Consider the following 12553-nt stretch of genomic DNA (forward strand, 5'->3'; position numbering starts at 1 on the left):
AAGCAATATATTGGTAAGGGGAGCGGATGAGAACCTAATGGAACAAGCTTGCTGCAACCCTCTCTTTAAGATATATCTTATAGTTTGTTTAAGATGTAGCAAATCATGTTATAGTTGTGTTGATAATAATATTTCATCTTCAGCCAGAGATTTAGTCACAGACACAACTCTGGCAGAGAAACTAAAGCGATACAAAGGAGTAATTTGAATTATGTCATCTGGGCTCATATAACTAATTCAAGTTGACGTGTTTGCAAATTTTTACACCGTTTTAGTCTGTTCTTACAAAGCTGTTCTTGCCAGAGTAAATTTTGAGCTTTGGAAATGACAAAGTTGTTTTGGTAATTAGCGATACTGGCAGCACAATAGTTTTTAAGTCTGTTGATGAGCAGCACTGACCCCAAACAGTTCCCTGAGACCACAGTGATTTGAGGATGTGTGTGTGTGTGTGTGTGTGTGTGTGTGTGTGCGTGTGTATTTGTGTGTTTGTTTCCAAGTGAAATTTCTCAATGAAGAATGCAATTACTTAAATAAGAAAAAAAAAGGTCTGCTAGGCGAAAGTTAGTGCACATTCATTTTTAAAAAAGTAAAAAAAAAAGCAAGAAAAAAGAATCAATTGAAATTCAACCCAAAGGGGTGTAAAGATGGATAAAAAAATCTTACCTTTTAAGGTGCTATATGTTTCATTAGAACTAATAAAATCAAATTTGATGTTGGCAGGTAAATAACTTTCAAAGTGGCCTGACTGATTCTCTTCACTCCTTACTCTCACTGCTGTGGTCAGCATTCATCCTCTTCACACACTTGCAGCTTCAGGGTGACACACACACACACACACACACACACACACACACACACACACACACACACACACACACACACACACACACACGTCCTGCTTCCCCTCCAGCATTCATAAGCTAGAAACTACCCCTCTACCTGTCCATCTGTCCGCCCATCACTCCCTCCGGATAGAGAGGTGATTAGGAGAGCCTGCAGACATGCTGAAAAGGCAGCTAAGCCGTAATTATCGTCTTGCAAAGAAACGAACAATTCATCAGAGCCTTCTTCTGCAGACTTGCCAACTGTTGCCAGGATATATCAAATGCCTAACAACCAGCCATTACCTAGGTTACCATTGTCTCTGTATGCCTAACAGCTCTCCATTCTTTTAATTTATTTATGGTTTTTTTTTGTTTGTTTTTTCCACACACACACACACACACACACACACACACACACACACACACACACACACACACACACACTATATATATATGTGGCATATAGAATTGGGCTCAATTTTTGCTGATGTTCATGCTCTGAAAAACTCATATCTATTTTGTTGACCTTTTTGTGACATTTTACATTCATTACACAAAAAAGTGTGAGGACTAATATGTTGCTATACAAAAGATGTATTGATTTGAAACCAACAGGTCATGGTTCCATGTTATGACTAATGCAGATCATGCACTGTTTCATGTTTAATTATCAGATCTATTGCTCTATGTCAAAGAACTCCCTTTGCAGGGAGTGAGGGATTTGTAACACCCGAGCCAAGGTTAGTGGTGTAGCATGTGAAACGCATGTGATCCAGTCATTGCTGCTTTTTCTCTGCAGTTCAGAAACACATCAAACAATTGTTCCGTTTGTTCAAGGCCAAGATCGGTATTTCTTTCACTGGACGCGGTGGTTTGGTCTGAAACGACATTCAGAAAAGGGTTTCACACTTGTCATTCTGGATTCGATCAAAAAACAGAAAAGTTTGAACCGAACAGGGGATGAAGGCACTCGTAGTTCAAGCATAAGGGCATTATCTGAATGTTTTTTTTTTTGTTTTTTTTTTTCTCATTAAACTGCACACATCTACTGTACACGCGCAAGTTCAAATTGTAGTGCAGGTTAGATTTCACCAATCTGGAAAACAGTGTGTTCAGTAATTACAGCTAGCTGGCCAGTGATTTCCTCCCCTAAGACATGAAATGATACTCTTCCACTCAGCCCTGAAAATACGTGAATCCCTTAAGAGCCTTCATTATGTGCACGACTGCACAGAGACACGTGCCCCTTCGAAAGATTTCATGAAACGACGATAGTAAATACGCCGCAGATTCCTTTTTCTGGTTCGAAAACTTTGTTCAAAACGGCTGACAAAGAAACAATTCACGGCGTATTCATCGAGCAGAGAGAACGAATGAGACGAGAGGTCGCGGGCTTGAAGGCGAGACCGGTGGTCACCGGTGGAAGCAGATGGTTTTTCGTATTCAGGTGAAAGTGTAAAAACCCTTTTTTACAGCGATCTGGTCGGAGGACATGTTGTGTAATTTATTTCAAATATACTGCGGCCTCTGGAGGATTACGCTCATGTGCATTTTACCTACAGATTAGCAGAAGCACAAACACGCCTGTCAAATCCATTTGTTCATGTTCTTATCTCACATTAAATATTTCCCCCTTACAATTATGTGAGTATTTGATGTTAAATTGCGTGTGGGTGTCGCCCCTTAAGAAATCAAATGCTGACGCCAGGCTTGACATGCTCATTAAAGTCCAGACTTGTACATTTTCAGTTAATTTGTGTTAATTTTTCATAATATGTGCATTATCTCTGGTAATATTTTATATCTTCTTCTGTGATTTATCCCCAATTTTCAAGTGGGTATGCAAGTATCATACCGGATTCTGTTCCACAATGTGTCAAACACTTAAAAAAGAGCACATTAAAATGTAATTTGCAAGCAGCAAAGTTATATCTTTATGGCTCCGGGCGACCTTTTGCTGTTTTTTTCCCTCCAAAATCTGCACCTGTTTAACCATGACTGCTTCAAAAGTTCACTCCCTTTTATCCGTGAGGTTCTTATCAGTGGATTAGTGCCTGAATATCACACATTAAGGTATTTCCCATCAAGATCCTTCTGCTACCTTGGCACTTCATCACTTACTCCCCGCTTTGCCTCTGCTTCTCTTCAGCCAATAGGAAAACAGCTCTTGCTATCTCGCTTGAATCTTTTAATTTAAAAGCAGACGGCAATAAAACCAACAGGCTTGTGAATGTGACAGTTGATGCGCTGCTGCATCAATCGTCGTCTGAATTTTGACAGAGAATGGTTTCGCACATATTCTTTGACACACGCTTTCTGCGCATAGTACCTACTCAAAGACAACAGAAGCTGTGACAGAAGGATGGCATTAAAAAGCAGCAGGGATGCAGTGTGATGAAAATGTCAGACCAGAAGCAGTGGGATACACTCTGTAGCATGTTTAATCAAATTACTGAAAGAGAAAGGGAGAAGGAGAGAGTTTCTATGTGTGTTGAAAGACAACTTATGTTGTGACCTTAATGTGCATTCCTAAATTTTTTATCATATCAAATTTTGATTATTTCAACTGAAACAGCGATAGGATTTGCATAATTTACACCACCGCTGGCATTCAGGATGATCAGATGAGAACAGTATGATTTTTATCAGGAGTATAATTCGTATGCAGTGCATCTTCGCTGCACAATATTGAATTGGAAGGTCATTTTTAATTCATGCTTTACTTGCTTATGATTGAAATACCAGACTTTGAATTGAACACCTTTGTTTGGAAAAGATGTATTTATTTATTTGCCAAGTGTGAATACATTTGGTTGTTGATCAAAAAGGAAAAAAATGAGGGAGGTGTGTGTGTGTGTGTGTGTGTGTGTGGGGGGGGGGGGGGGGGGGGGGGGGGGACTGAAAAAAAAAAAGTTTTAAAGCTGGTTGAAAATAATCTGCGGCATAACAAATTTGGCATGGGCCTGATGGAACCTCAGTGGGATCAAAAATCAGGGAGCTCTATGCAATTTTGGTGTGTAATGCGTGTTCAGTATGTCTCGAGACTGGAATGCTGTCTACTGCCAGGACTTGAAGTGGAAATTATTGTCCTTTTTTCACATATTGGCCGGAATCAGCAAGGCCAAGTGATACATTTAATACAATTATCGGCACAGTAATTCTTAGCTATTTCCTTATATATCTTCACGCAAAGACAAAGATATTCATGCTAAATATGTAACATCTCAATAGACTGATAGATCAATAGATAGATTGACAAAGAATGTGACAAATTAATACTTCATTTGAAAAAAAAAAAAACTTAAAGTCTCCTTGTGACTGATCAGTTTATCCAATGATATTGCAGAAGACACCCAGTCGCTGCTGCCGTCTTATACCTGGATACCTTCTGATCCCGGAAAAGGTGCAAAACCCAACAGGCTTATAACAAATCCGACCTGTAACACTTACAATTTATCTTGACACCATATATGTCACCTTGGTAAATAAATAACTAACTAAAACATGCACACACACACACACACACACACACACACACACAGACACACATTCGCAGACAGACAACCCCCTCCTATTAATGAAAGTGACAAAATCTGATGCACTTTTACGTTGCACAACAAGAAAGGAGAAACTAGAACAAAACTTTTTGTTTCTTCTCTGTCTAGAACTTCTCAGCTACTCCCTATCCAGGCATTAAAAGAGCTGAAAATTCTGTCAGTGTTGAAAATCACTCTGCAACGGAAAACATGCAAATGAGGCCAAACAATGTGGCTCAATATAATACATGTGATAATAGGGAGCTGATTCTCTTGTGCTTGTGGCCAAAATATATATTTTTTATGTATTTATGCATTAATTCATTTTTATATATTGTTTTCCTTTCTATAAGAATCAAAACCATGACTTGCCAAACACAAGCCTACATGTCAATATTTTTTAATGATACCTGCCTGTTTTTTGAAAAGTCTACAAGCAAAGCTGAAAAAAGTGGAACTCGGAAAGAGTTATGGTCTTTATAAAGTGCAAATACACCGAAAAAGGCATTTTTTTAAACTGCTTATTAGTATTTGGTGCTTATTTCCACTCTTTGACAGAGTCTAAGCATTTTAAGGAGGGCACGCGCTGCCAATCTCGTGAGATTATAATGGTTTTAAAAGAACGGTGCGGTCCATAGATCATATTTTAACAGGCCGATGCTTCTCTTCAGTTAGATTTGATTTAACAAGCAAAGAAACTCCTGCTGCTTCAACACCATCACTTTAATAGCTAAAACAGCTTTCAGCCTCGTAATTCTCTCCCTGCTCATGAACGTGTCTTTCTGGTTCCCGCAGATTGATTTCCACTCACGCTGCTTGCACATGTTTGTATAAGAGCTGAGTCTCATCCAGGGTTTATGCATGATTGTTACTGGCCACTTGTGTGATTTGCATCCATGTGACTCACCCAGCTAGTACTATGAAGAAGTCCAAGCGGTTCCATGTGTCTCCAAGGTAGCATTTCTTTCCAAAAATCCCCAGGGCCACCATCTTGATCACCATCTCGATGGCAAAGAATGCAAAGATGAAGTCATCAAATTTCTAAAGAGACAAGCACAGATAACACAAATCAGTATTAGTGCAATAAATAAAACAAATAAATGAATATTGATGACAAAAATGTGAAAACCAGGGATACAGCAGTCGCTGTTTTCATGAAAACTACCGAAGTTTGCTTCCTTCACGTCAAAAGTGTTGGAAAATGGGTCAGATACAGTTTTCCAGAGGAAAAGAATGAACTGTCTTTAAAAATAATAAAATAACAGTTCATTTATAATTTTCTTAACCCTCATTGTGAGAAATTCTCACAATAATAATTCTCTTCAGTTAGATTTGATTTAACAAGCAAAGAAACTCCTGTATAACACAAGTTGTATTTGTGTATATGTATACGTATATGTATATGTATATGTATTTTTGTGTCAGTATAAGTTACAACATGTCACACAGACAACATCAAGTTACCAACTCTATACAAACACACACAATCTTCCAGTTGTCTGTAAAAGTGGGCAGGAAAAGCAACCGCTAAACCAAACCCCGATCTTGCATGTCTGAGTCCTTCTCAGAGATACGTCAGCGGGCTGCATACTTGAACTTTGATTGAATTTCAAATCAAATGAAAAATAGCTTTTGATGGGGAGTATGTGAAGTCATATAATGGGCCGCAACATTTATAATACTAATCTGTATTCCATCCCACAGTCGTCACAGACTGAGCCTCAGGTATTCAAGCCATTATTCCACTGGACTGCAGGAGAGAAATGAGGCCCAGTGCTGGAGATTAATAGGGAGAGAAATAAATAACAATTATGATAACATAATCTTAATGTTAAATATAAAAATGAGTCAATAAATTAGTAAAGTAAGGGGACTAGACATAAGGATGAGAGAGAACATTGCTTAAAGTTGAGAAAAGAAATGAATGAAAAACTCTGGAAGCAGATCAAGGCACAGGACACCCACAGACCAATGAGTCATCCAAACAATAACACAGAAAAGGAGAAATACATTCAATTTGTTTTCCTTCGAAACAAGCTGCTGCTCTGAAGTTCACACTATGTAAAATGTAGAAGTTGACCGGGAATGTGTCCGTATGCTCTAATCAGTCACAAAATGTTCTCATATCTGGAAGGGGGAAACAAGGCTTTTGCAGCAGTGAGTTTGCTATTCCTTGGTAATAAAGGAACCAAAACCCTGCCGAATACTTACTATGATTTCATCCAAATAATCATCTCTGTATAGCTAAAATGGAAAGATCATTCTATTCACATTATTTAATCTGAAATGTATCTTTCGAATAAACAGGTTTATACTGATTTATTCATTTTTGTCAAAAAACAATTAGACAAACATGGCATAATTGATATTACAACACAGATTCCCTTTCACAAGCAGCAGTACAGAAATGAGGATTGTTTTTAAGACAAATAGATGGTAATTGAAATGAAAAAAAATGCAATGTATAATGGGGGAGATAATCTCTTAATCATATGATGAGTTTGTGAATTGGGGGGTAAATTAAGAAAAATGTATAAATCTTGGAGATGGAGAAACAGGCTTAACATGCTGAAAACGCAGTAACAAAGCATTTGAAAATGCGCTTTACGTCTGTAGACAATCAGAAGAAAATCTTCACGAGGGGGAGAAAATTAGAAAAGTGAAGATCCGTTGGCAACTACAGTGTGAAATCATGCACAGCTTTATAAACCCCTTTTAAAAGATTACAGATTTTTATTTTCATTATGAAAATAAAAAAAAAAAATGTAGAAACCCAACCCAACCACCATCCATCGTCTGCCACTTATCCTGCGTTCAAGGTCGCAGGGGATGCTGGAGAATACCCCCAACACAACCCTTATGTTCAAAAAATAAACATTCAAGACCTCTTTTTCGATCCACATTTAAAGAAGGGATGTCAAGGATTGAGAAGGAGACTTTTATGGCAGGGACACACCGTTTTATCTTTTATCTTATTTTTTAAACTTCGTTTTAAACCATTGCCATCACAAAGCTTATTCAGTGTCAAGGATTTTTTGCATTTTTATTTTTCCACGATGACCAAATCACCAGATAATGTGCTTTTATGGATTACATTTAAATCCACTTTTTCCACTGGTGTTCCTTTTGACAGGAAAGACACCAGACAATAAAGTACATCAAATGCAGAGTTTGATGCAGAGTTTTGTAACAGTATGTAAATCTCTGACAGGCACTGACAAAACATAAACGTTTTGTGTTTTGATCCCCACAAGAATTGTCTCTCACCTTATGTTTGGGATCAGAACTGCACTACTGAGTACATTTGTGGCAACGCAAGCCATTAGATAGAAGTGCTGGGTTAGGATCCTTTAACAAAACTGCTTTGACAGGGTTCTACGACAAAACATCCTTTAAAACTGCTCAAACATAATGTTCGAGCGCTTGTTTTTAATTGGTTTGGTTTTAAACAGAACTCGTGGATGTAAACCACGTTGAACAGTGTGGGTCTTTTTAATAACAGAGGGAAGTCAAAGAGTAAATGCTTACTGTCAGATTCAGTCATTTTTACCGAGACCAGGCAATGGGTTTGCTCAGTAAAAGCTTACATAAATGAGTAAATGAAGAAATTGACCATTTAAAACAAATTGCTGGGTTTCTGAATCCACCATCATATTTTATTGCCCTCTACAGACAAAACAAACTGTGGAGCTCTGCACTCAATCACACAAATACATACACACATTTGCGGTATTATTTTGCAAGACTTGTGTATATTGTGATTATCAAAGAAATGAAGTGGTTTCTTTCCCTATATATTACTCAAATGTGAATGGGTAAAAGCACGGGTAACGCAGAAAGTGCCATTCTGGTGTTAAAGTTGTCCACGGTGATGATAGTGGATTGAATAATACAAGATCCCCTAAAAGAGATAAACTTTTGACTGTAATATGGAACATTGAGTGAGCGCTCTGCTTCCCTCTAACACCCGACCCTTCCATCTCTGCTCTCTTTTGTTTAACAATGAAGATAAAATCTCCTCTGGCCATTAATTACCAACCCATTTTGCATTGTCTTCAGATAAACACGTGCACACAGATGTCAGTAAGTGCGCAAAAACACTTCGCCAACAGATCATATTATAACGGGCTTCCCCCAGGCATTCCTGATAAATTGAGTCAATGTCAGCCAGCTCAACTCTTCCTTCTGTTGTTGCTCCAAACACACACACTTGTATAGTCGCTCGACACACAGGAGGGATTAAGATTCATCAAAATCAACGAGACATGTTGACCCGAGGCGTTCTTAGTGGAGCGTAATAGTGGAGCGGCATCAGGTAATACAGACTGTGTAATCCTGATATCGATTCTAACAAACTAGTATCACAGATCAGTGGAGCGTGACGCACATTGCATGATCCCGATGAACACGGATCGAGAGAATATCCAAACATAAAGAACGAGCTGTTTGGACATCGCATCAATCACTGGCTCCATCCAGGTTGTCAGGCGTTTGATTAGGCAATTACGATCATACATACTTTCTATAAAGATAAATCAGTCTTTTAAGCCGTAGGTGGCAAATCGAGCCTCTGTGTTTTCAATTCGCACGCGGTGTTTTGCTCTTTTACTTGTTGTTTTCACAACTCGGGCTACATTTTTAGCAGTTTCTCTGCACACGGTTGCTGTGGCTTCTCGAGTTTTTGGTCAAGCTCTCTACACTTCTGGCCGTCTTATTCTTTGGCACTCTTGTTGCTTGTTGCATCGTCCATCATCTCCCAAAAGGTTCTCCAACGAAAGTAACCTCATAAGCTTTTATCTGAATGTCAACTTTCTTGTACTTGAAAGTTAGATCTTACTTTTAAAAACCATGAGAAGAAAATTTAGGCACTGGCAGATTTGGAGTTATATTTTAATCATATCCTTTTATATCTGCAATGATGAGGCAAAAAAGGCACCAGATAAGCTTGAAATCATTAGGCAATTCCACCTAAGACTTTATCTGGTTTACCACTTTGTGGAATTTCAGACAATATTTCGAATTAAAATAATTGCGCCATTCACACATATATAAACATTTTTTAAAAGGTTAGTCTTTGTAGAGCTACTTTTCTTTCTCAGGTCTTGTTTTTCACTCATCAATTACCTTGACCGCTTATCCTGAAAATTAGGTCATGGCGGCTGGAGCCAATTCAACCCGACAATGAGATGTGAGGTTTTTCCTGGGCTGATTGCAAGTCAATTACAGGGTTGCATCTGGAGACATCCCAGTATTACAATCTTACATTCAAACCTGGAGTCAGGTCACTAGTCACCCATGCAGGAGTCACTAGTCACCCATGCAGTTCACTAACTGCATGAGTTTAGGACTGTGGGAGAAAGTAATGATTCCAGTGAAAATATGATTCCTTTGGTAGACGCCAAGAATAAGCCTTTTGGTACAAGTTCCCTTCACAATGATCACGGCTCTGGGCCTAAAACATCACATTTTAAAAATGTGTCACTTCTGGATGCACTCCTGGCTCACATTGCCATCTGACCCTGCGAGAACTGGTGTTTGTTTAACACGGTCTACTTTTAACGGGTTTAAAAGCGATCATTTCTCTAGCCAAATGCAAGGCATTACTCTCGATTAGGTAAAATGACAGCCATATCAGGTGGTTTCTTGCTTTTGCTTCTTTTGTTTTTTTATACCTAAACGAAGGGTGTGCTCTCTGCGTGTACGTTGTCATCACGGTTCACTGGCTGTGTGTCCATGTGAAGACCAAAAAAAGTATAGAGCACACACACCTGCCTTCAGGGGAAGAGACACCAGTGACCTGTGTTGAACGGCTCAGTGATCACACGCACCCCAATTTCTACAATCCACTGCTTTTTTTTTTCTTTTTTTTCTCCTGTGAAGACATCTAAGGAATAAAAACTGGAGCTAACATTTCTGTATCATTTGGACTATTTCCAGAGGAAATTAGGTTACAAGATGTGATAAAATCGTCAAGTATAATCCCTGTGCATACAAGTTGTGATAAAATCATCAAACATAATCCCTGTGCAGACAAGCGTTACACAAATGGATCTCTTTTTGGTGTGACAGACTCAGAATTTTGCCAGTTAATGACAGCAGAGAACATATGACGATTATATTTTAAAAAACGAAAAAACAAACTATTAGACTCCGATCCTACTTTAGTGAAATTGTTACATCTGATCTGATAATCCGTGGTTGTGCGACATATTGGCAAACCAGAGACCCTTTTAACATGCAAAATCCAGATTCAGGTTTCGCTCAAGTGTTATTGCTCATTGTGCTCATCGCCGTGGTGGTTTTCACTGCATCAGCCAGCTTTCATTTGTCAATGAAACACTGTTGGCAGCACTGCAAAGTCTTTTCTCTTCTGATTTTATGTGGGAGGCAGGTAGCACTGCTCATCTTTCTATATTTGTTCCAAACAAACCAGTACTGCTGTTGCCAAAAATGAAAAATCTTCACTTCCTGTGTACCAGACTGAAGCTATAAAATCTTACCAGACAGAGATGTTTCATAACACCTGTGAAGGCATCCTGTAATAATTGTTCACTAAACAATGACGCATGAAGTATATTTAATTAAAATGACAAAGAACCGAAGAAGCTTGAGAATTTTTTTCAGAACACTTCAACGGTCATTTTGATGAGCTATGATGCGCACTTTAGCAAAAAGACAAGATTTCTGTTGAAAAAAATATATACCGAGGGCTAGTCTAAATTCAAAACAAAATGGATCATGGTTTAAATGAAATAATAACAATGTGAGCAATTATAACTAATTTAGGCTTGCACGTCCTAATCTTATTTTATTCTGTTTTATTTTTATATGTTGTTGTACAAAAAGAGACCTCACAGTCTGACAGGGCTTTAGCGGATGTTAAAGTGGTGGATCATTAACATGGTGAGGTCGGGGCATTTTCACTTTGCATAGTATACTGTAGGCGATATAGAGGTCATACAAGTAACTATTTAATCAGCTAGAGTCCCCTGAGGATTACTCTGTTCACTACAAACAAATGAGATATCATCACAAATAGAGACTTTTAATAAAATGCTAAGTATGAAGAAAAAAAAAAAAAACAGCTTCATTGTACAAACCAGCCTTGTGCTGCAGCCATTCACTGCATATATTGTGGTAAAATACATTAAGAGCTAGTCAAATGGAGAAATATAAAATACGAACAGTCATCAGGTTTTCTTGTGACTTCAAGCAGCTATCATGTTTGTGCTCTATCCAAGAGATCTCTGAAGTGAAGGATTGAATAGCTTGCACGCCTCAACTTTCAACTCACAGCGCGCGTTTGTTGTTCTGCACATCGTCATTCCTTCTGAAGAAAAGATTATATACCTTCACACTATCCCACATGGGCCTGCAGCAGATTATCCATCACAGCAGACTGTGTTGGTGTACCGAGCCATATTGGCATCACGAGCCGGAAAGTTTTTTCCTCCGTTGGTCTTAATTGTTTGTAAAGAGCGTTGGTACGTCATGCTTCGATGCCATCCTGTATCTAATAACTGCTTTGACACTCAAGGAACGTACATTAAGTGCTCTCAGCTTTGGTGATGAAGTGGACTCGGAGCATTAAGGCTTCGTTCAAGAGGTGATGAGAGGGCGTGTAATGTTGGCGCTCACTTGACGCATTGATAACACAGCGGCGCTTGCCGTGTTCTGTGATTTGTCTGAGTAGATCTGCCAGGCGAACACGCGTGTTTACACGTGTTCTCAGGCTATGCAACGGTGTGCAGCGTCATTGTTTAGACTCCGAGGTGTCTGAATGTTGTCTGTGTCCGTACGCTGTAATTGCATGTGAGAGAAAGTCACATAAGCGTACATTTGGAAGGTTCACTAAGGCCTGTAGTTCTTTTCTATGCATAGGCAGAAATTGGGCGAGACATAATCACAGTAATGGGGGAGTGATGCGGCTGCTCTGGGAGAGAGGGAGGCAGTGGAAGGAAGAGATAAGGGGAAGATAAAGATGAAGGAGCGATCAAGTCAGTTGTAGACAGCAGAAGGAGGAAGAGGAAGAATGCCAGTAGCTCCCACAGAAATCTCATCCAGCTGTTACAGCAGAAAAATGAGTGGGGGAGTAGATAGCGGTGACAGAGATGAGATCCCACTTCTCTGTTTTGTTCATCAGCACAAAAACCGAGGAAGTTCACTTGTAAGTTGGCTGTACGGCTTGACTTT

The 12553-nt window shown here is 39.0% G+C and overlaps 1 protein-coding gene across 1 annotated transcript in view; it reads right to left on the reverse strand.

The window, feature by feature from the left end:
- cacna1g (calcium channel, voltage-dependent, T type, alpha 1G subunit) overlaps positions 1-12553 on the reverse strand; it is a 148587-nt gene that overhangs the window by 127854 nt on the left and 8180 nt on the right. The window contains exon 2 of the mRNA XM_086141011.1: positions 5268-5401. Coding sequence (XP_085997137.1) covers positions 5268-5401 — 134 coding nt within the window. The remainder of the gene's footprint in view (positions 1-5267; positions 5402-12553) is intronic.

Source organism: Fistularia commersonii, chromosome 33 (assembly GCF_037954325.1).
Source record: "Fistularia commersonii isolate RoL2024-O1a breed Wild chromosome 33, RoL_Fcom_v1.0, whole genome shotgun sequence".
NCBI classification, from domain to species: domain Eukaryota; kingdom Metazoa; phylum Chordata; class Actinopteri; order Syngnathiformes; family Fistulariidae; genus Fistularia; species Fistularia commersonii.